At 38.1% G+C, this 24,451-nt stretch overlaps 2 protein-coding genes across 2 annotated transcripts; one reads left to right on the top strand and one right to left on the bottom strand.

Annotated features, from left to right (window-relative positions):
• Nucleotides 1-1,154: 1,154 nt before the first annotated feature.
• On the bottom strand, nt 1,155-24,429 carry scp2a (sterol carrier protein 2a). Its single transcript, XM_084119680.1, has 16 exons — nt 24,256-24,429; nt 23,310-23,364; nt 23,162-23,233; nt 18,869-19,000; nt 18,382-18,446; nt 18,184-18,310; nt 18,036-18,099; nt 17,848-17,934; nt 16,729-16,879; nt 13,107-13,254; nt 12,894-13,001; nt 8,269-8,422; nt 7,100-7,196; nt 6,545-6,674; nt 6,029-6,108; nt 1,155-1,885 (listed from the first exon to the last, which is right to left on the bottom strand). The coding sequence occupies exons 1-16, from the start codon at nt 24,304-24,306 to the stop codon at nt 1,790-1,792; spliced, it is 1,617 nt and encodes a 538-aa protein (XP_083975806.1). The 5' UTR covers nt 24,307-24,429; the 3' UTR covers nt 1,155-1,789.
• On the top strand, nt 19,482-22,132 carry LOC311086999 (uncharacterized protein). Its single transcript, XM_084120256.1, has 2 exons — nt 19,482-20,293; nt 20,396-22,132. Exons 1-2 carry the CDS (start codon nt 19,524-19,526, stop codon nt 22,005-22,007), a joined length of 2,382 nt encoding a protein of 793 aa, XP_083976382.1. The 5' UTR covers nt 19,482-19,523; the 3' UTR covers nt 22,008-22,132.
• Nucleotides 24,430-24,451: the final 22 nt, after the last annotated feature.

A 24,451-nucleotide genomic window follows, 5' to 3' on the forward strand; every position in this document is an offset into this window, starting at 1 on the left:
TTTGTATGAATAATGTCAAATGTATTAATTGTGATTTAAATGCAATTCCATAAAATCATGACTCACTTGGTACGCCTGATGAAAGCAATGCATGTCTTCTCATTCCACAGTGTTCAAAGACGAGACGTTTATGTAGATGCACATATCCAGTGGGTTAAATTTTAGGAAATGGAGTATAAAAGTAACTAAAATTCACCAATACTTTCCTGCATGAAAATTGTTCAGAATAGAAAGTAGTAGCCAGTAGCCCAACAGGAGAAAATGATCTACAACCAGTCAATCACTGGTTGTTTAACTGGTTGTAAGATCCAGATAGTAGAGCAGAACAGCAGCATGTGGATGTGTAATGAGGAACGATTGCAGAGATGAGCAGAAGGTGGAGGGAAAGAGGTTTGTGTGGCCACATGGACGAGCTGAAACCCTGCAGGAAACAGAGCTGCCATTGGGCCGTTACATTGCAGGACTCACAAACTGGGTAATGGGTAATCTGTAAAAAAAACATGGAGATTTTCATGCTCGGAGACTCAGACTGTGTTCGAATTACTGATGAGCTTAACTAATCCGCTTTACTTGGGTTTAAGAACAGGAAAGAACAGAATAGTAGACATATTACCATTCACATACTTTGAAATGAACAAATTTGCAATTACATCTTCAAAGTCATGGGTGAAGAAGTGACAAAACCAGAGGAAAAGGGAAACAACACCTATTGTTCCTTCTAAACAAATGGTGGTTATGTTGTGTATGGTCAGTGCAGTTTGCTAATGAGCGTTTCTTTGAGAACGGAGGGTAGAGTTGATGCAGTCAAGACTGTAATAGCCCACATCTCATGCCATTTGCAGATTTGAAGGATGAATCCATAAGGGGGTCAAAGTTTTAGGCAAGCAGTTGTAGGTCAAACTGCTCTGAGAAGAAAGTTCAGCAGGTGAGTAATGAATCTTCTTCAACTTACGGGAAATAAAGTGCACTTGTAAGCAAATGAACACTGCTTGCCATCCAAGAATGACCTGGATGAATGAAATTGGCCACGTTTTAGTTGTGGCAAGTGACAGTGAAAAGCTATTACTCGATCAACGCAGCGATAGATGGTCAATGGATGGACCTGTATTGGATTACATTTTTGTATATTATAAACATAATAAAATGACAGCATGTTTTAAAGTAAATTGAATATTTATTAGAAATGTGTCTTTTTACAAACTTGATTAATATACAATTATACAAAATGCTTTAAAATGTATAGTATACCCAATATACCTTTTAAGAATCAAGGTCTGTTACTCTCTACTTGTATTTTAACTGAATTGACACTAAAAAGTAGATATGAAGGTCCCAAATAAGTCTTTGCAGAATTCCACCTATTAAACTGATATTAGTCAATTAGATGCACATTATAATGCAAGCGATACTATAAAATTCAGGGGGGAAAGAGGTAAATCTGCAAGATTCAAATAGTTTTTGTTAGTTCTACCTGAGTTGTACTTTTATCACTCTTGTGGTTGCCAAATTTTATTATGATTTTACAAAAGCAACATTATCAGTCTTCATCCAAATAAGCTTTACTTGTTGTACAGGATCATTTTTGACATGCTTTGCTTGAATGTTACTAACATACAGTATGCTTTATTGCAGTTACATTTATGCAATGACCAACAGACTCATTGTTATAGTGGAACATTACACAAAAAAACAATTTTAGCAAACATTATTTTTTAGAAATTAACTATTCTAGCACCTCTCCACACATTTGGATGAATTTGTGCCACTTTCCTGTTCAAGAGACGTGATTTCACAGTTTGGCTTTTCCAGGTGTCAGCTGAAGGTTTTGAAGTTTCATGGCCATTCCCATATTTCCAGTTATCTTTAGTTTTCCTTGGAAAAATGCCTTTAAATAAAGAGTACAAGATTAACAAATTAGGGCTTTACAAATAAGGGTTATTAAAGGTCCCGTATTATGCCCCTTTTCACAAGATGTAAAATAAGTCTCTGATGTCCCCAGAGTGTGTATGTGAAGTTTCAGCTCAAAATACCCAACAGATCATTTTTTACAGCATGTTTAAATTGTCATTTGTTGGGGCTCAGAAAAACGTGCTGTTTTAGTGTGTGCCCTTTAAATGCAAATAAGCTGCTGCTGGACGGCCCAGGGGGCGGAGCTTCACGAGCTCGCGCTCAGTCTATCAGGACAATTTCATCTCACGGAATGATGATAATATCAGAAACTCTCAGTAACGGTGTTCATTTCGAGTCGGACAATAATGCCTACAGAGTCAGAGTGCTGTATAGAGATGGAACAGGTATAGTTTAGTAGTTTAATTACGGTTATTATAACGTATTTGTCATCTGCTTGTATGTATCCATTATTAATAGCCTACACGTCTGCTGTCTGAATGATGATCAAACACTGATGAGTTTAATAAAGTTTATTGTACATCACACAAAAGATGAAGCGTCAGTTTTACTTCAGAAAATCACCGTAAGAGCTGAGTAAACACAGTAAGTTATAAGAAGTGCGCAAGTACATAAACGAATTTCGGTAGAGTTGAGGGAGCATTCCTGTGGGCGGAGGTTAGTCAAATAATTGTCCTACTGACGTCATTAAAGAAGGAAGTAGAGGGATGTAGTCCAAACGAGCCGTTCGATGTAGGCGAATTCTGTTAAATAAAATATCTCGCTTGGCATTGAACTTTGAGCTTTATAATTTTACAGATATTATTTATACTCTAACAACAACATTACACACTAACTAAAGTTTGAAACATGGGATCACGAAGAACGGGACCTTTAAAACCATAACAACCAAAACATTTTTGTTACATGAAATAAACGTTAAATTAAAATACAAGGTTACACTTAATTTCGATTGTCCACTTTAGACACTCTACAAACTTTAAGTAACTTTGCAACTACATGTCAACTGACTCTCATTAGAGTATTAGACTGCTAGGGTTCGGGTTAGGAGAATAAGTTGTGGGTTGGTATGGGTGTGTAAATGTGTTTTTTTCTTCAGATCTCCTGATCTAATGGACGAATGAACGCGAACGGAGACAATGTAAAAACATACGGAGTGTGTGTTAGAAATCAGGAATAGTGAGAGAACATTGTGCTTGGTACGTTTTTCATCTTCAAACCAAACTTGGTGTCTTCAGCCGACAAATTTTATATCCCGTCTGTTTGGTGCGTTTCCCATAATGGTTACACAATAAGTCAGTAGACGGAAAGTAGATGGTCTTTTGGTCTGTTCAAACACATTCAACCAACACTGTGAAAGCAATCGGGTCGAATGTGTTTTCAACTACCTCTGCTAGTGGTCAAAAGTGGACAAGCTCAAAACGTTTTAGACCTTGTTTACACCTGTCGTACACTTGTGATCCGATGGGGGGAAGAGAGAACTACGTCATCACGTTGAAAGGTCACGCCGGCGCCGGCAGAAGTACCGCCCCACTGTTTACAATGCAACCGTACGTAGGAGGATAGTTCAAATAGTATTGTTTGCTATTATATATATAGTAATAGTATTCAGTGAATATGAATATGAATAGTATATGAATAACATTCTGATGAATATGAATAGTGGTTCAAATAGTATTGCCGGCGCCGGCGTGACCTTTCAACGTGATGACGTAGTTCCCTGTCCGTTTGTTGATCAGCTCAATCCGAACTATTGAAGGTAAAAAGTCTATAAATTATACTTCTTTTTTTTAAAATTACCTATCGTTTCGCTAGATAACAACCTCTTCTTCAGCTGTGATCGTGTACAGCCCGTTTAAACACTTCAAAGACTTTTGAAATTGCATTGATTTGGACTTAAAAACGATGGTAACCAATGAAGTCCATTGTTAGACGAAAAATCCAGAAATGTTTTCCTCAAAAAACATGATTTCTCTCCCACTGAGGAAAGAAAGACATGGATATCTTGGATGGCATTGGGGTGAGTAAATTATTAGGAAATTTTCATTTTGGGGGGAACTAATCCTTTAATACCAGATGTGAACAGAGCCATGGTTAGTCAGCTAGTGCTCAGTGCAACATCTGCCATTTTCAGTTGTCAACTAAAACTAAAATTTAAATAAAATCAAAACTATAGACATTTAAAAAAACAGAAACACTTTCCAATGTTTCATTTATATACACTTTATATAAATATAAAATATTTTATTTTAATATATTATTTAAAATTATTCTCATTATAACAAAAATGAAGGATAAAAATAAAAATACGTTTATTTTATCACTGCTCCCCCAATGTTTAATCTGACTTTTTCTACATTTGACCATTTCTCCATGTCATGATGAGCATGATGGATTTGAGCTCTAAATGGTTCAGCTTTTCTATTTCGGATTAAACTGAAAACGATTCCCTTTATGGAGGATTACCGTAAAAAGAGTGGCTAATTTTTAGATGAAGCTTCTGTCCAACAATCTGATGCCTGATGCAGTTCCACAGATGGACAGACATGATAAGAGTCAACACAGATGGGTGTGAATCACAGGGTGCAAACATTTCAAAGGACTTATCTATTTTCCATGCGGAGGAAACATTAGACGGCATTAGCCTAATTTGGAATTGAGTAAAAGATTTCCAGTGTCAACATTTTGTGTAAGGAGGCTTTGTGTATTTGGTGTATGATTATGTCAAAAGAGATGTTTGGACACGCAACAGGACATTTTTTTAATAAATCTGCAACATAATACTGTATGCATGTCATGATAGCTAAAGCCAGGTCAATTCAAAGTCAAAGTGACTCCAATGTTAATCTTTTTCCATAGAGATTACTTAACTTTTATGGACTGCACATTACAGGTTAAAGGTCATCTCTGACATCAGACTAATCAGAAAGGCTACATTATGGTGCAAAGACACAACTTTTGATTAAAAATGAACATTGGAAAGGTTTTAAAACTAGATTTCTAGAACTTCTCTTTATTCATGATCATTTGAAGGATATCTGGATAGCAGTGGATGCTGAATTTACAACCCCACAGCCAAATTTTAAGTCATATTTTAAGTTTGCAGGCCAAATTGAACATAAGCTAAAAAAAAAAAAAAAAAGCACACCGCAAAAATATTGGCAAGAAAATAAAATACAAATATCTTTTGGGCTGCATACAAAAACATACAGCGCAATCCGATTCACGAACAAATGACTCGTTCTTTTTAACAAATCAAAAAAAAAAAAGGTGATCAGTGTGGTCTGATTTACAGTGAAATGACTCTATTAAATCAGTTATTTTTAACAAATCAAAAACATACATTGAGTAGCCTGATTCATGAACAAATGACTCTTATGAACCGGTTCTTTTAAGGAATCAAAAACATATAGCGCAATCAGTGTAGCCAAAATCACGAACAAATGACTCTTATGAACCGGTTCTTTTAATGAATCAAAAACTTATAGCGCAATCGAAGTAGTATGATTCACGAACAAATTGTTATAAAAAAAAATATTTTCAAAATGTTCCAAGGTTTAACTATAATTTACAGCATTAGTTGACAGAGAATATCTTTCAAATTGAAGCAAAATGGACATTATAACCAAATGAATCGGAATAAAATTGAATCGGAATCTAATTGAATGAAGGAAAAAAAACACCCCCAAGATATGGCGTTCTGATCTCTAGATATGGTTCGGGTTCATCCGGTCTATGGGATTTATTTGGCTCTTTTATCATCCACTAGGCATAAAAACAGATCATTTAGACATAAGTCAGATTATTTAGACGTACATTGTCAATATTGATGTAACAGATTATAAATGTTGTGTTGGCCGTATGCATTGAGAAGGCTAAATTAGCGGGCCAGACGAATGGTCAGTGTGTCTGTGGGTCATGGAACAAGGTTTAACAGGGACTAATCCAGGAAACGCTGGCTCTGTCCCAAGACGCTCACAAACCTTGTTCAGCCCTTAAACTACACTGACCAACTGACCACACAGCAGCTTATCAGAACAGATTCAATGTTCTTTTCTTAATGAAAAAAAAGCGCAAGATTTAAACAGACCACTAAGAATAAAACATCATTAAAACGTACCGTTTGTGGATTCATTCGCCCCGTCATCAAATCAAGCAGATCTGAGTCGGCCATAGAGATGGTGCAGTCAGCCGTCTTACCTGTGTGGAAAGTAAATCAGACTGTTTGGAAAAATAGAGCTCAGTCTATCAAATGACTGCTTGGTGTGTAAAGAAAAAGACTATTTACAAAAAAAAAAAAAAATTTTATTAGAATTTGCATGTCCCAACTAAGATGTCTAGCCCATTTAATATATACAATATGTACCTTTGATAATTGGAAAGTCGAAAAGAACAGCATTTATTTTTTATAAAGAAATCTTTTGTAAAATTATAAATGCCTTAACTCACTTGTGATCAATTTAATTCATCATTGCTAAATACATAAATAAAACATCTTCCTGACCCTAAACTTTTAAAGTTTGTTTTTATAGAAATTTGAAATAATATGCTTTCACTATGTAGGTTTTTCATATAAAATGCATTTTCTGATAGTACAGCAATACACAATGAGGTGGGACAAAAAATCTGAACACACCTGCATCGTTGGTCACCGAGCCTTTGCCATTTTTTACGTCCACAACCCATAATGCTTCACTTCCACCTGGACCATCCTTCACTTTGAAGGCAAAAACAGCTCCAATTTTCTTTACAAACGCCTCGCCCTCCTGTTAAAAATAATGACATCATTTAGTAATTCTGTAGCAAATTCAGATTGTTTTAAATTTGCTTTAATAGTGAGAAAATAATGTCAGAAATTGGCTGTTAACAAACAACTCATGAATCAAGCTAAACAACAATGTCACAAAAATAACTGAAATTGCGATATAAATATTCTTGACAAAATAAAATGACAATGCCTTGTGGCTCTTTTACTGGAAAAAATGATATTCCTGGAGGATGTCTAAATCACAGCTCAAATTGTTCAATTGTTGTAGAAATAATTTGCACCAGTGTAAGATTAAAGATAGTACAGTAACACTGTAAGTGAAGTCATTTTTAATCTTACACTGGTACAAATTATTTAACAATTTAATTTAAAAGTCTTATTTGCATGGTATAATTGGTGAGATCTTCATTCCTGATGAATTACCTCGTGTAGCTTCTTCTCGATCTCCTTAAAGACGGTGTGAGCTTTGAAGCCTTCGAGGTCACTGGACGCGCTGGTGGGAACTGCAGCGATCCGAGAGCTGGGAAAGTATAGATCGCAAGGTCACCACCGCTCATATATGGTGTGCACCAAGTCCAAAAGTCTAGTTATAATGTATATAAAAGAACTACAGCATTTAACAAAGTGTGATATTTGACAATATTACATGGAGAGAAAAGAAAATCACTTATTGAATAGCTACTCTAATAACTGAAAACTTCACATAAATACTCATATAGACTCATATGTACTTGTGTAGGAGAAATACAGTCTTTTGTACCTTGGATTTTGTACACACCTTCTGTATGCTTAAACAAACATGTAATAGAGCTGAATCGTACAAGCCTAGACCTTCAAAAGCTAATTGAACTGTTGATTTTTTTTTGCTGTAAATGTTCCTATATAACTAAAGGCCATGAATACATGATAATGGATAAACTTCAACAAACACTGATATTTTGCAAGGAAACCAAAGATATATACATATTAAAATGAATAAATGTAATCCTAAATAAAATGTACACTACCATGGGTTAAAGACTGTTAAAAAAAAAAGAAAAAAAAGAAATTAATACTTTTATTCAGCAAGGATGCATTAAATTGATCAAAAGTGACAGTAAAGACATTTAAGATTTTACAAAATATTTATGTTTCAAATAAATGCTGTTTTTTAACTTTCTACTCATCAAAGTATTCTGAAAACAAATATATCATGCTTGAACAGATTTCAACATTAATAATAAAAATGAGCATATTGAAGTGAAGACACTGAAGACTGGAGTAACGGCTGCTGAAAATTCAGCTTTTTCATCACAGGAATAAATTATGTTTTAAAATAAAATAAAATCGAAAACAATTCTTTTTAATTGTAATAATATTTGACGATATAACAGTTTTACTGTATTTTTCATACAATAAATGCAGCCTTTAAAAACATTTAAAAATCTTATCAAACCCAACATTTTTAAATAGTGGTCTATAAATACAAATATAATTTGGGATTTTGGAAAGTAATTAGAAAAACAGAATTATGAATATATAGATCATATGGGCGAGCTGGCTATATCTGGGCCAGATACTCAATGCTTGTTAAAAGACGTGTTTAAACATACCTTGTTTCTTGAGGGAAGCCCATCCTGTAGAGAGTGACCACCACTGCTCCACCAAGACCGATGTTGTGCTGCAGGGCGACCTTTGCCCCCGGGACCTGCCGAGGCCCCGCCTCCCCCCTCAGCTGCCAGCACAGCTCTGCACACTGAGCCAGACCTGAGCCGTGAAAACAGGCCAGAGTTCATCCACCGCACACTCGCTCTGTATGTCACAGCCAACTTGCCTTCATTGCTCCTTTATTCTGTGACCTGTTGATTTTCTGTCCTCTAATAATTCAATAAATAAAAACACTGCAAAAATGGAATAAAGTGGACCAGGAACTGTCCTGAAGGTCTTTGACCAAAATTTCATTTAATAAAATCGAATAAATAAAAATAATAAATACGTTTAAATGAAAACCCTCTGAAGATTTGTCATCGGCATACAGCTTCTTGTACAAAAACTGTAAAATATATATTTGGAGAATGCAATATATAAAAAAGGTTATAGAAATGTTTGCACTGATCTTGGTTGGGGTGACACCATACTGGATTTCAAACCGCTGAGGGAGAGATGTTTTTATAATGGCATGCAAGGTCCTAGATCACATGTCATTTAAGTTTTTGTCTACTGAGATTAAAGATGAACAATTGGCATTTTGTTACAAACAATACATTCAATTGAAAACACTATTTCTTTCTCTCACCATCTCGTTTTCATTCCTGATAAAATTAAAAAACGCCGCTACCCTGACTAAGGTCTATTGTTGCAGAGTGAAAATGTTTTTTAACCAGTTAATAACTTTTATCTTTTTTTTTTTATATAAACTAAAATCACGCATTTTTATGTTAAATAATTACTTTAAAGTGCCCCTATTATGCTTTTTTGAATATTACCTTTCACGTGTATAATGCAACTTTTTGAGAATGTAAAAGGTCTGCAAAGCTCAAAGTGCATTACAAATAAAGTTATTGTCTCCTAAAAGAAAGAATCGATTCTGAACTGCCTGAAACGAGTCGTCAGCAATTCCAGTGTGTTCCGGTCTATGGTCTTCATTGGCTGCCTGCGAACAACGTCTACTTTGTCCCGCCCCCAAACACTGAAGTTGTGGCTGATGTAACGGACGTAAGCCAGTAAGAGCTGTGCACCTCAAGCATTGTTCATACTTTCGCCTGACTCCGCTGACTGCGCACGCTCCTCCCCAAAAAACCCAGTAAACTTTGAGATTACTACTTGTGGCATTAGAACAAAATATATGGCTATGAGAACATGTATACAAGTAAATTAACGAACTCTTAAATATTTCACTTAACATTTTTATTTTGTTTCGTGAACATTTTTATTAAACATGGACCATTATTGTCATTAAAAGGGCTTATTTCTGCTAGTGTAGGCTCAACGTAAGCAACTAATTTAGCGCAAACGGGGTGCCGGTGTGATGAGACGTACATGCACGGCTAGGTTCGCCTTGAAGTCGTGCATCTTCAGAAGCGGAGCCGCGCGTAAAGTTGCAAAAAAATGCCGTGCACCTTCTCGCTCGTGCGGACGCGCCGATTATAAACCAAGCTTCACACCCCTGGCCTCAAGAGGCAGTAGCACCTCACTGCAGTACACGAGATCCAGGGGGCGGAGTTGGATCCAGATCTAAGGGGTGGAGATGGGTAGGTTTAGGGGTGGGTTTAGGGATCAGGGGGTGGAGATGGGTGGGTTTAGGGATCAGGGGGTGGAGATGGGTAGGTTTAGGGGTGGGTTTAGGGATCAGGGGGTGGAGATGGGTGGGTTTAGGGATCAGGGGGTGGAGATGGGTAGGTTTAGGTATATGTAAGGTGGGAGAACACGAAATCCAGATCCAACTCCTCCCCCTGGATTTCATGTTCTGCAGTGAGGACCAAGAGGCGCTGTGGTCTTTAGCGTCCTTGTTAGCGCCCACGCAGGATACCCCGGTTCAAATCCCGCTCGGAGCGGGCAGAGTAGGACCGGTTACACTAAAGGCTGATTTATACTTCTGCGTCGGACCTACGCCGGAGCCTCTACGCTGTAGGCAATGCGTTGGTTTTCATTTATACTTCTGCGTCGTTGTCCGCGTTGATGCGCGCAGAGGGAGCATGTGAAACCCGAGGGAGCGGTCCTAGCAGACCAATCACAGCGCTTGCGTCCGCGTAGAGTTGACGCGTTGTTACATTTTTGGAGAGGTGCACGTCAGGGTACGCCGAAGGGTATGCACGCTACACACAGCCTACGGCGTAGCTACGGCGTGAGTTCGACGCAGAAGTATAAATTGGGCTTCAGGCGTGGAAAAGTTTAGTTCGTGTTATCGTCATGCTGCGAAAGCAAATCAATTTTGCATGCATTTCCAAAGGATGAGAACTCGGCTCAAATTGATACGGTAAAACCGACGCCATCGTTACTGTTCATATCACTGTATTTCCAAGCTCCGAGGAAGCTCCATAGCTAAAATTAAGATAATGGCCATTTAATTTCAGACACGCGCTGTAAGGAGTAGACCAATCACAACAGACAGGGCGAGCAGACCAATCAGAGTAGAGTAAGCTCTCGGTTAGGAGGGGTTTATAGAGACTGAATCTTCGAAAGCACCATTTCAGACTCTTTGAGAAATGAGGACGCATGTAAACCAATTATAGGAGACCTCCAAAACAAAATTAGGAAAATAATAGGGACACTTTAACTAAGAAGTCAAAAAGCTTAACGTAATAACAATGTCTTTCTCTGTGGATTGCAGTGTAGTTTGGAAGTAGATAATGTTTAATAATAATGATGATGGATACCTTCTAAACTCTATGATCTCACACTGTCAAGTTAGGTCAAGACCCCCTGCAGCGCTGGACGGCCGATGACATGACACCCCACCTTAATCCATCGGTCCTGACTCGTGAGTTAACGCTCAGGCTGAGCATTTTATCCTGATGGGTTAAACTGCTTGCACTTTTGCTCATTATCCCCTACAGGATAAGGGACTTAGAATAAGACCTTTTCAGTCAGCCAGTGCAAGCCTGTGACTCCCAACTCCTCATTGAAAAGGTGAGAGTCAAGAGGATCAGGAAAAACTGTCAAATCACTGTAACTGGACATGGGGCGGATCTAGGAATTATTATAAAATTATTTATAGGGTGGCAAGGGGGTGGCATTAGTACTATGAGGGGTGGCAACACAAAAGCAAACGTCCATGCATAGTTCCTGTGGATTTATGACCTGACATTCACATTCGTTTCCATGAATATGCTAAACTGCTGCATTACCAGAAAGTAATCATCTGTTGATTGGGATTTTCTTATTGATTTCATTTTATTTTTTCGTCGGATGGCAAAATGGTCTATTATACATGATGAAAGTGGAGCGGGCAGTTGGAGAATTGGCTCACCAAACAATACGCAAACCCAGACATATCTTTCTCAGAGGACCTCTGAATTAGCTGGAAAGCAGTAATTTTCCCATTCAGAAACAAATGGAAAAACAGCCAATTTGTTCATGAATTGGGCTACACTTGTTGTGCTGTGTGTTTTTGAGTCACCAAGAATTAGTTCATAGGAGTCATTTGTTCATCAAGCTCAGCACACAAGGACAACCTTTAGAAAGACATGTATTATTGGCATTATTTTGCTTACTTTTTTAATGTCATCACATTGAAGCGCCATTGCTGAAAATCAGTACAGGAAACACTGCTTTCATTTATATTTAGTACTGGGATAATTCTAGGGTGGAAATTATTTTCCTTAGGGTGATCCCCGGTAGATCCACCCCTTGATTGGAGACCACTAAAAAGATGATGAAAAGATTTAGAGGATACATATGTAGGACCAAAGATGAAATCAGGTGAGTTTAACCTTTCCCCCCGGCACTATGTGTGCATGTATGTATGGTTGGATGGTTTAAAGGATTAAGAGTTAGTTAAGAGACGTGACTCCCTCTACTGGTGGAATGCCACAGTCATGTTTTACCGAAATTGAAAGTGTTTTAGTTAGTCAAAAACTGACAATAACTGTTTTTTATCAATTAATAAATCACATTTATTTAATAATCACCACTCAAATAAAAACTAAGCTGTAAACATTTAAATCGCACACAAGGCCATTTTTATATCAACTTTTTAATTATATAATTATGCTTCTACTCCAATTTGTTGTTGAAATATAACATTTAAACAGTGTCTGTAATAAACACTTGTTTTCATGATAGATTTATGTAAACATACATTAAATAAACAAGTAAAATATATGGTAATACTTGGTAATATATGGAAAGACTTTTTATTTCAGCACACGCTTACGTCACTGGTAGTTCCTATTGTGCTGGGATCTCTGAAGTAGTCGTGATTCGCCTCTCACAACGTAACATGCTCCAAACACACCTCTTAAGCACGCAGAATAATGAAAGTGGACTTTTTTTTTTATAATCGCAAGTTTGAATGATTACGTAATCATGGCATCCGTAATCGTAATCGCGATTAGAAATTTGATAAATTGTGCAGCCCTAGCATGAACACGGTGCTAAACTTCTCCTTTGTGTTTCACAGCAGAATCCAATTTAAACAGATCTGGAGTGACATGATGGTAAGTAAAATGATGTCTAATTGTACATTTTTGTGTGAACTATTCCTTTAATGGCATCAGGTGTTTTAGGTAAACCATACCTGTAGCTCCAAGCGGGTGTCCTTTTGAGATGAGTCCTCCACTGGGGTTTATCACCCACTTGCCACCATATGTATTATCACCCCGATCAATAAGCTCACCAGCTTTCCCTACAAATCAGAAAACAGATCATATCGTCAACACGCTGCTAATCTAAACTTCTGTTTATAAAAATAGATGCAAGAAAAGTGTGCTTGTGAAGCCGTCCATCTCACCCTCTGGACACAGTCCCAGAGCTTCATACGTGATGAGCTCATTGGCAGAGAAGCAGTCATGCAGCTCGATGACATCGACATCTGAAGCTTTCAGACCGGAGGTCTCAAAGCACTTCTTAGCTGCAAGGTGGGTCATGTCATAGCCAACCTATAGTGGACAGAGGGAAAAATAAAACACATTACATTAGAGATAAGACAATTCATAGTTGTCTCACGTTCAACGTTACGTCAGAAATGAACTGACGAATTGGGATCTCGCCTGAGAGCCTTTAAAGGTCCCCTATTATGCCCCTTTTCACAAGATGTAAAATAAGTCTCTGATGTCCCCAGAGTGTGTATGTGAAGTTTTAGCTCAAAATACCCAACAGATCATTTTTTACGGTATGTTTAAATTGTAATTTTTTGGGGCTCAGAAAAACGCGCTGTTTTAGTGTGTGCCCTTTAAATGCAAATAAGCTGCTGCTGCACGGCCCAGGGGGCGGAGCTTCATGAGCTCGCGCTCAGTCTCTCAGGACAATTTCATCTTACGGAATGATGATAATATCAGAAACTCTCAGTAACGGTGTTCATTTCGACCCGGAGTCGGACAATAATGCCTACAGAGTCAGAGTGCTGTATAGAGATGGAACAGGTATAGTTTAGTAGTTTAATTACGGTTATAACGTATTTGTCATTTGCTTGTATGTATCCACTATTAATAGCCTACAAGTCTGCTGTTTCGGACCAGGTCCGAATGATGATCAAACATATACTGAGTTTAATAAACAGGGGTGCAAACAGCGCGCTTTTCGGCGCCTCCCGCTTTTTTCACGTCAGTTTGGGTGACTTGTATGAATCGTGCAGATCCAAAGAGTTTTTTTTAAGGAGGGGGAGGGGGGGTGGTTTGAGAGGGTCTGATTATAATTTAACCAACAGTAATTCTGGATTGCGTCCACCAACAAGTAAATCGGAAATAAGCGAATCAGAACACTGCGCGCCAAACAAGCAGTATGTGCGCAAGCGTGAACCACTAGTGTTTCTGTCTCACTCTGGATCTGCCACTGCATCACATTTCTCTCTGCGTGGCGTGGAGTGTCCGTTTTTATGTCGGCTCTCATGTTAACTGGTTAGAGCTTGTGTTAGAGCACAATGCCTGCGTGACACACACACTTCTCGAGCCGCGCCGAAACCGTGTGCTAGAAATAGAACCGCAACCGACGCCTATTTTTCACGCGACACGCACGAGTGTTGGAAGTTTTCAGACAAAATAGAAGGCGCAAATACATATTAATAAATTACATTTTGATGCTTGAAAGTCTCTCGGTTTTGACAAATGCATATATAATTGTAATTTAAAAAATAAGCCTAATTATCGATTTTCAAATATTGCCCGTCAATAGGCCTACAGAACGAAATATTCTGTAGCCTATTTTGCCGTCAATACTGCCGACGTTGTCTTTGCTGTATCAGGCTATATATATTAAGTTTAACATCCAAATGTAGATGGTCTGTCGGCGCACAGAGCCACGCAGTCGCAGACAGCACGTGAAGTTCGTGAACACCGAATTCCCTTTTATTTCTTATCTATTTGTGTTTGAACAGACATGTGCACGAAAAAATAAGCCAGTGTCCGTCTCAACGAGTTTCCCCGTAAACGCAGTCAAAATAAAACGGATGCGTGTCATTACCGGTATTAGATACGTGCATTCGTCTTAAAGGGACAGCACCCAATATACCTGCAGCTGTTTTTGTCACCAAAGTTAATCAAACAACAAAAGAGAAAGAGAAAAATCACGTTTTGTCAAAAGATAAACTGTATTAATACTTAATACAGTTAATTTACCTGAAAAACATAAAGCACTGCTTTATTTCTCGTGTATTTGTGTTTTATTGTATTTATATTTGTATTTTGTTTATTAGTTTCTATGCAGATGCACTAGGCCTACCCTACACAATTACCCCAATCATCCTAGAATTATTAATTCTTTACAAAAAGAGCTATTCAAATCATCAGGTGAAATTGTTTTCAGGAAGTAGCAGTAAAGCAAGAAGAAGAAGTGCAAGATAGTTTTTCTAAATTTCATTTGACTCTATGTGCATATAGGGGTGGGTTGGGGATGGTGACAATGTAGTATCTGGATATTTGCCGCGGGACGAGGGCTTCGATTACCTCTCTCTTTTTTGACCATACATGTGTTTGCACCCCTGAATAAAGTTTATTGTACATCACACAAAAGATGAAGCGTCAGTTTTACTTCAGAAAATCACCGTAAGAGCTGAGTAAACACAGTATAAGAAGTGCGCAAGTACATAAACGAATTTCGGTAGAGTTGAGGGAGCATTTTCTTTAAAAACAAAATAATTCCTCCTCGTCTTCAGCGGCTGCCTCAGATTTCGGGAGTAAATAGAGAGAGCTATGTGGATTAATACATCCAGCCACACAACACCTACAACGCTTGGGAGACATTCTCATCTATGGCTGTGAACTCGATCAGGGCGGGTCTATGTTGAAGCGGCAGTGTCTGTCAACACTCGTGGGCGGGGCCTGTGCTTAGTGACGTCACTAAAACAGCATTCTGAAAACAGGTCGTTGGGAGACACTGCTGATGATTTATGGGGATTAATAAAAAAGGAGTGAGTGGATTTTTATCACTATTGGGTGGTTGTGTACACACACTGCCAACACACATTTATGTCCAAACAGCATGCAAAAGTGAATTTTGCATAATAGGGGACCTTTAAATTAAGTCAATGAACATTGCAGAGTGAGAGCCGGTCCCTCCAGTCAACACGACGTAAGGGTTTTACAGCCCTTTCTTCATCGTACCCAAGAAAGGAGAAAGGTTACTGCACAAGCTTCCGCTCAATATGATTACGCAGAAACGCATATTCGAATGCGCTGAACCCCAAAATTGGTTTGCAGCGATCGTGTTTTGTTATCACTCAAAAGTGATTGGGCTCTCAGGCGAGATCCCAATTCATCAGTTTACTTCTGACGTAGCGTCTCCGTTCCCTCCTTCAGGGAACAGGGGTTACATTAGTAACCTAGATGTTTTCATGAGACGTCACAACCTTATTGGAACGCCCACCTGGCTGTTTTTACATAGAAAACCATTATAAAGAAAACACTTTTCTGCTCGCCTATATATAGTGTGCATCATCAATAAGGTGGATACTGAATTTGATCTTTTAATTTCACTGTTTTAGAACATTTGTGCACTTTAAAGGGATATTTCACCCTAAAATGAAAATCCTGTCATCATTTACTCACCCTCATGTTGTTCCAAACCTGTATTAATTTATTTCTTGTACTGAACACAAAAGGAGATCTTTAAGAATGTCGGTAACCAAACAGTTTCAGTTCCCATTGACTTACATTGTATTCTTTTGTCCATATAATGTATGTCAACAGAAAGCGAAACATTCATTAAACATTACCAACATTCTTCAAAATATCTTCTTTATATAGAAGAAAGTAAGTCATACAGGTTTGGACTGACATAAGGGTGAATAAATGATGACCAAATTTGCATTGCGGGGTAGACTATCCTTTTAAGGGAAAAACTTTTTTATTAGTGAAGCTTTAGTTCTGTTTTGGAGGTTGAGTGCTGCGCAACAAGATGCCAGTATCAGCTACTATTACCATTTTTATACAGCTGTTTTCCTCAAAGGTAGTGGTGAGGTCTGTGATCATTTCCTGAGCTATGATCTCTACAGCCTTTTTCTCCAATCCGTTCCTCCTCACAAACTTCTCACTGGCCAGCACTGCAGCTCCTGCTCCATCTGACGTCGGGCTACGGGGAAATAAGAGACAATATAAACATTTTACTGTATAACAAGTTACTGTATTGTAGTAATACCAAAAAAATATTTTTTTTACATAATAAATAAAAATAATAACATTTATGAGTCAGAATAATTACTGCCGTGGAAAGGATTTACAAGCTTTTTAAAAAAATAAAACGGAAAATTAGTTTGAACTGGGTTCAGTACATATATTAAGCTCAACCAACAGCATCTGTGGTATTATATACTGTAGGTTACTACAGAAAAAAAGGCAAAATTGTATGGAGGAGTGACACTTGAATGAAATGGATAAGGAATAAGTTATCAATTTAATAATTATTTAATAATTTTTCAATGGAAAAAATAGATATATTCAAAACTTTATTCAATTCATATTTTAAAATGTAGATAAATAAAATGATAAAATAATCAATTAAATCATTATAAATTGAAAAAATAATAGAATAAAATTTCAAATGTACAACAATAATATAGTACATTACTATAGAATTTTAAAAGCACATTTTAAATTGTATTCTAAAAAAGCATTTGCTTGTTGTCAAAATGCCAGATGCAAAACCGATCAACCAATTGGAGAAGCAAATCAACTTTTAACTAAATTTTAATAGCCACCACATCTCCAATGTGCCAAAGAATAGACAGTCACTGAACAGTAGGAAAGACCAAACTAACTAATTAAATCTGGAACTTTAAACCTTCAATAAAAACCACCAATAAACACACAGACTGCGTGTGTCTTGTGGCTATACTGTTGAAACAGCATGTATTTTAAAGCTTTTAGATTCACTTTCATTGAAGAAAAAGACGAACAGTAGAAATTATGTTTGTGGTAAACACTAACATGCTACAAGTGTTGTCTATTGAGCTTAACTGAGCTTGAATACTGATTATCGCCATGCTTCTGTGGATATTCAAACTTTAGCAACAACCTCAATCGCCACGGCTCTCAACTTACCAACACTGCAAGAGTGTGAGGAACTCAAAGACCTTCCTGGAGTTAATGACCTGCTCCAGACTATATTCATCCCGAAACTGAGAGTATCTGAGAGTGAACGCGGAGGAGAAGAAAGAGAACAGAAGTCTTTTGTTATCTGGGATAATTGCATAGTATTTTCTTTATAACAACCTGTAGTTAAATCTTACGGATTATTGGTTGAATGCTTGTGGTTCTTCCAAGCGATTTTAGCAAAATGCTCCGGTTTTGTGCCTAGAGATGACAGACAGCTTCTGTTACAAACCAGACTGCAGTTTCTTGGATCAATCTAAAGTCCACATATCACCCACATCTTACCGTACTTCTCCATGTGTTCTCTACCAGCGTTGCCGAACATCTGAGGCGCAGCTGGTGCTGCCGCCATCCCATAACGGTTGATCATCACCTCCATGTGCTTGTCCATAGGGTTGGTTCTGTCCATGTACTGCAAACCCATGAGATGATATGGGACGCTTCATCACTGCTATTATAAAAGAGCTGTGAGCTGTACTGTACCTTTGAGGATAGTGAACCTCTTTCCATCTTCTCAAAGCCCAGGGCAAGAACACAATCAGCCAAACCTGAGTGCAAGATTTTATGTGGATCAGATAAATGTAGTCTTGATGAGCATAATAGACTTCTTTCAAAAACATTTAAAAATGTTTAATGTTCCAAACTTTTGGCTGGAAGTCTATTGAAATAGAAACAGTTATTTTAAATTGTAACAATATTTCACAATATTACAGTTTCACTGTATTTTTCATCAAATAAATGCAGCTTTGTTGAGTTGAAGACTTTTTCAAAAGCACCAAACCCAAAAAAAAAACAAAAAAAAACTAAACATTCAAAAATATTACTATAAAAAAATAAGTGTATGTTTATTATCATAGCATTTGTTGTGGTATCAAAATTGACATTATCAACCATGAAATTTCATATTAAAAGTAATTATTGAACTCTTAGTATAGTACAGTATAGGCAGGCGCTATGATGAACATCTCACCTCCCTGAATGAGCTGACGGGCCATGAACAGCGCTGTGGAGCCGGTCGAGCAGTTATTGTTGACATTAATTATTGGGATCCCTGACAGACCCAGACTGTGATAAATAGCCCTTTGGCCACATGTCGAGTCACCTGGAGAAATACAGAAAACCCACATTAATCCAACACTGATATCAGATAACGTGCAAGGCATTAAAAAGTTAGTTCACCCAAAAATGAAAATTCTGTCATTATTTACTCACCCTCATGTCATTCCAAACCCGTAAGACTTTCGTTCATCTTCGGAACACAAATTAAGACTTTTTTGATGAAAACTGAGAGATTTCTGTCCCTCCATTGACAGCTACACAACTACCACTTTGACGCTTAAAAAAAATTCATAAAGAGATCATAAAACTAATCCATATGAATTGAGCGTTTTAGTCCAAATTTAGTCCAAGACATGATCACTGTATATATGATGAACCAATTTAATTTAAGCTTTTATTCACATATAAACATTCATCAACACAACACAATCCAGTGAGGTTTTTTTATTTTTTTTATTTTTTTTTTTAGGTTCATTCTCGTGTTACGCAGCACGTTTGAGCTTCAGCAAGAACCAATGAGGTTCATTCTCGTGTTACGCAGCGCATTTGAGCTTCAGCAAGAACCAATGAGGTTCATTCTCGTGTTACGCAGCGCATTTGAGCTTCAGCAAGAACCAATGAGGTTCATTCTCGTGTTACGCAGCACATTTGAGCTTCAGAAAGAACCAATGAGGTTCATTCTCGTGTTACGCAGCGCATTTGAGCTTCAGCAAGAACCAATGAGGTTTATTCTCGTGTTACGCAGCACGTTTGAGCTTCAGCAAGAACCAATGAGGTTCATTCTCGTGTTACGCAGCACGTTTGAGCTTCAGCAAGAACCAATGAGGTTCATTCTCGTGTTACGCAGCACGTTCGATTTTCTGCAAGAACCAATGAGGTTCATTCTCGTGTTACGTACCGCATTTGAGCTTCAGCAAGAACCAATGAGGTTCATTCTCGTGTTACACAGCGCATTTGAGCTTCAGCAAGAACCAATAAGGTTCATTCTCGTGTTACGCAGCGCATTTGAGCTTCTGCAAGAACCAATGAGGTTCATTCTCATGTTACACAGCGCATTTGAGCTTCAGCAAGAACCAATGAGGTTCATTCTCGTGTTACACAGCGCATTTGAGCTTCTGCAAGAACCAATGAGGTTCATTCTCGTGTTACGCAGCACGTTTGAGCTTCTGCAAGAACCAATGATGTTCATTCTCATGTTACGCAGCACGTTTGAGCTTCAGCAAGAACCAATGAGGTTCATTCTCGTGTTACGCAGCGCATTTGAGCTTCTGCAAGAACCAATGAGGTTCATTCTCATGTTACGCAGCACGTTTGAGCTTCTGCAAGAACCAATGAGGTTAATTCTCGTGTTACGCAGCACGTTTGAGCTTCTGCAAGAACCAATGAGGTTAATTCTCGTGTTACGCAACACGTTTGAGCTTCTGCAAGAACCAATGAGGTTAATTCTCGTGTTACGCAACACGTTTGAGCTTCTGCAAGAACCAATGAGGTTCATTCTCGTGTTACGCAGCACATTTGAGCTTCTGCAAGAACCAATGAGGTTCATTCTCGTGTTACGCAGCGCATTTGAGCTTTTGCAAGAACCAATGAGGTTCGTTCTCGTGTTACGCAACACGTTTGAGCTTCAGCAAGAACCAATGAGGTTCATTCTCGTGTTACGCAGCACGTTTGAGCTTCTGCAAGAACCAATGAGGTTCATTCCCGTGTTACGCAGCGCATTTGAGCTTCTGCAAGAACCAATGAGGTTCATTCTTGTGTTACGCAGCACGTTTGAGCTTCTGCAAGAACCAATGAGGTTCATTCTTGTGTTACGCAACACGTTTGAGCTTCCACAAGAACCAATGAGGTTCATTCTCGTGTTACGCAACACGTTTGAGCTTCCACAAGAACCAATGAGGTTCATTCTCGTGTTACGCAGCACATTTGAGCTTCATCAAGAGCCAATAAGGTTAATTCTCGTGTTACGCAGCACATTTGAGCTTTTGCAAGAACCAGTGAGGTTCATTCTCATGTTACGTAACACGTTTGAGCTTCATCAAGAACCAATAAGGTTAATTCTCGTGTTACGCAGAACGTTTGTGCTTCATCAAGAACCAATAAGGTTCATTCTCGTGTTACGCAACACATTTGAGTTTCAGCAAGAACCAATGAGGTTAATTCTCGTCTTACGCAGCACGTTTGAGCTTCATCAAGAACCAATGAGGTTCATTCTTGTGTTACGCAACACGTTTGAGCTTCCACAAGAGCCAATGAGGTTCATTCTCGTGTTACGCAGAACGTTTGTGCTTTTGCAAGAACCAGTGAGGTTCATTCTCATGTTACGTAACACGTTTGAGCTTCATCAAGAACCAATAAGGTTAATTCTCGTGTTACGCAGAACGTTTGTGCTTCATCAAGAACCAATAAGGTTCATTCTCGTGTTACGCAGCACATTTGAGTTTCAGCAAGAACCAATGAGGTTCATTCTCGTGTTACGCAGCACGTTTGAGTTTATGCAAGAACCAATGAGGTTCATTCTCGTGTTACGCAGCGCATTTGAGTTTCTGCAAGAACCAATGAGGTTCATTCTTGTGTTACGCAGCACGTTTGAGTTTCTGCAAGAACCAATGAGGTTCATTCTCGTGTTACACAGCGCATTTGAGTTTCTGCAAGAACCAATGAGGTTCATTCTCGTGTTACGCAGCGCATTTGAGTTTCTGCAAGAACCAATGAGGTTCATTCTTGTGTTACGCAGAACGTTTGAGCTTCTGCAAGAACCAGTGATGTTCATTCTTGTGTTACGCAGCACGTTTGAGCTTCATCAAGAACCAATAAGGTTCATTCTCGTGTTACGCAGCACATTTGAGTTTCAGCAAGAACCAATGAGGTTCATTCTCGTGTTACGCAGCACGTTTGAGCTTCATCAAGAACCAGTGATGTTCATTCTTGTGTTACACAGCACGTTTGAGCTTCATCAAGAACCAATGAGGTTAATTCTCGTGTTAAGCAGCACATTTGAGCTTCCGCAAGAACCAATGAGGTTAAAAGGAACTAGATGTTCAGCTCTCTGAGGAGGACTGGGAAAAATGTCTTAAAAATATACACCTGTTCTATTAATGCCAGGCACCAACTTATTCAGTATAAGGTGTTACACAGATTACATTACTCAAGGGTTAAACTTAATTCTTTCTATCCTACTATCTCCCCTCTCTGCAATAAGTGTGAATCTGCGGAGGGCTCTCTTGGTCATCTTTTCTGGGCATGCCCAAAACTGGGTGAATTCTGGTCAGAAGTTTTTCAGTTTCTTTCTGAAGCTTATGCTTGTGAGCTTCCCATAGATCCCGTGACTGCCGTTCTTGGCTGGTCGGCCTCCTTGCTGCGCCTTAATAATGCCACCCGATTGCCTATACAGTATGGTTTGATGATTGCCAAAAAATGTATACTCTACATGTGGAAGAAAAATTCGAAGCCACTATTCAAGATTTGGTTGTTAGAACTTTCCTCCACTCTGCATGTGGAAAGATATAGTATTTCTGGAAATATAGATAAATTTGAAGCCTCTTGGAGGCCTCTTTTCAATCACTTGTTAAAAATCAATAATGATGAAGCTATTTAAAATGTATTTTTATTCATTTATTTTTTTATTAGGATTTTATTGTCATTTCCGTTGACCTCTGTCTTCAATGTAAAGATACCTATGTATATCTCATGTGGTCCAGTTGTACAATCTCACCTGGTCTATAATGTCACACTAGGCAAAAATCTGTTCTGACCTTCCTTGCCTGTGCCTGGTGATGTGGTTATCTGCAAACTTGAATCTAATTGAAGGAGGGTTTTTTTGATGTGTAGTTGTGTTTGGTCCTGTCCTGTGATTGTATTGTCTATTTGTCTGAAAATTGGAAAATGCTACAATAAATATAATAAAAAAAATGTTTTTAAAAAGAACCAATGAGGTTCATTCTCGTGTTACGCAACAAGTTTGAGCTTCAGCAAGAACCAATGAGGTTCATTCTCGTGTTACGCAACACGTTTGAGCTTCATCAAGAACCAATGATGTTCATTCTTGTGTGTTCCGAAAATGAACGAAAGTCTTACAGGTTTGGAACAAAACATGAGGGTGAGTAATTAATGTCAGAATTTTCCTTTTTGGGTGAACTACCCCTTTAAAACCATGTTGACGTTATAGAAAAATACAATATCTATTACTGACTTAAAAATGACATACCGTACACGTAGCCTACACATGCTTGCTGGATGGCAGTGTAGTTTATTCCAGCATCCTTCAGCGCTCTCTCCCCTGTGCCACAACAGAAATGATTCAAGAACACAAAACATTCAAATTTCTACAGTACAACGAGCTTCATCAACTGCACCTGCTTCTTTGGCCATATCTGGGTAATCGATGTCTCTCGCACCCGGCTTTTCAAACTGAAAAACAGGACAAAAGTATCTTTGAAATATGACACTTTGAAGCCATGTAGTTTAAATAGTTGCCTGGAATTTAAATAGTGCATATTCTGTATTATTGGGACAATTCAAACCTAATAAAACGTATTATATACTTACTTATTATTAAAAATGTATTATATATTATTATTATTATTATTATTATATTAAACTTATTTATGAAGGGATGTGATATACAAATAATTATGGTTGATTAAATGGAAAAAGTTGCAACAACAAAAAAAAGTAGGCTACCACCACTGAATTCATACTTCCGCGTCACTAGGGGCCGCAATAATAATAATCATTTATTCTATCAATGTTACTTTGATACAACGACCGTTTGTAACGTTGAACAGAGCTTTCACATGATTGCGTAAAGTACGTTCATTGTCATTCTGCACAGTAACCCTTGACACATATATTTCAGGGTCATATTTACAGATTATCCTCTTTGCGTTTCTGTGAAAGTCTAAAGGACACTTAGTGCTGCAGTTACTCAACAAACAAAGATCAGAGTCACACACGCGCACAGTGAATCTCTGATAAGAAACTTTGCATAACGTTAAATCTTTTTTTTTAATGGAGATAAAACACTTATTTTGAGCACTAAACCTCCACACTATGTAATAGCAATAAGGCTAGTTACTGTACAGCTACTAACCAAACACCATGCTAACTGTAATAGTTTAATCAAACATGATATTCGGCGAAAACATAAGATATCAAATAACTTTATACTTTTTTATAAAACTCCAACAGGATTTGCCTGTAACTTCACCACAGTATGATGATCAATCAGTAAGAGCAGCATTACAAAAGCAAACCAGACAATAACAGATCGCTAATATAAGGCCAATCAGATGCGTTTACCTTTGTCATTCCCACCCCGACAACAAAAACCCTGTTTCTTGCTGTAGCCATCTTCAGGTTTGCGTTGTGACAGCTCAACTGGACTTCAAGACAGCATGTAGCCTAACTAACAGCAAGCAGCTGGTTAATACACACACACACACCAACCACTGGGTGCAGTGTAGCCAGTGTCACGCAGATGGCGATCTATCCTCAG

The sequence above is a fragment of the Abramis brama genome (assembly GCF_963993115.1).
Source record: "Abramis brama genome assembly, chromosome: 7".
Lineage (NCBI taxonomy): Eukaryota > Metazoa > Chordata > Actinopteri > Cypriniformes > Leuciscidae > Abramis > Abramis brama.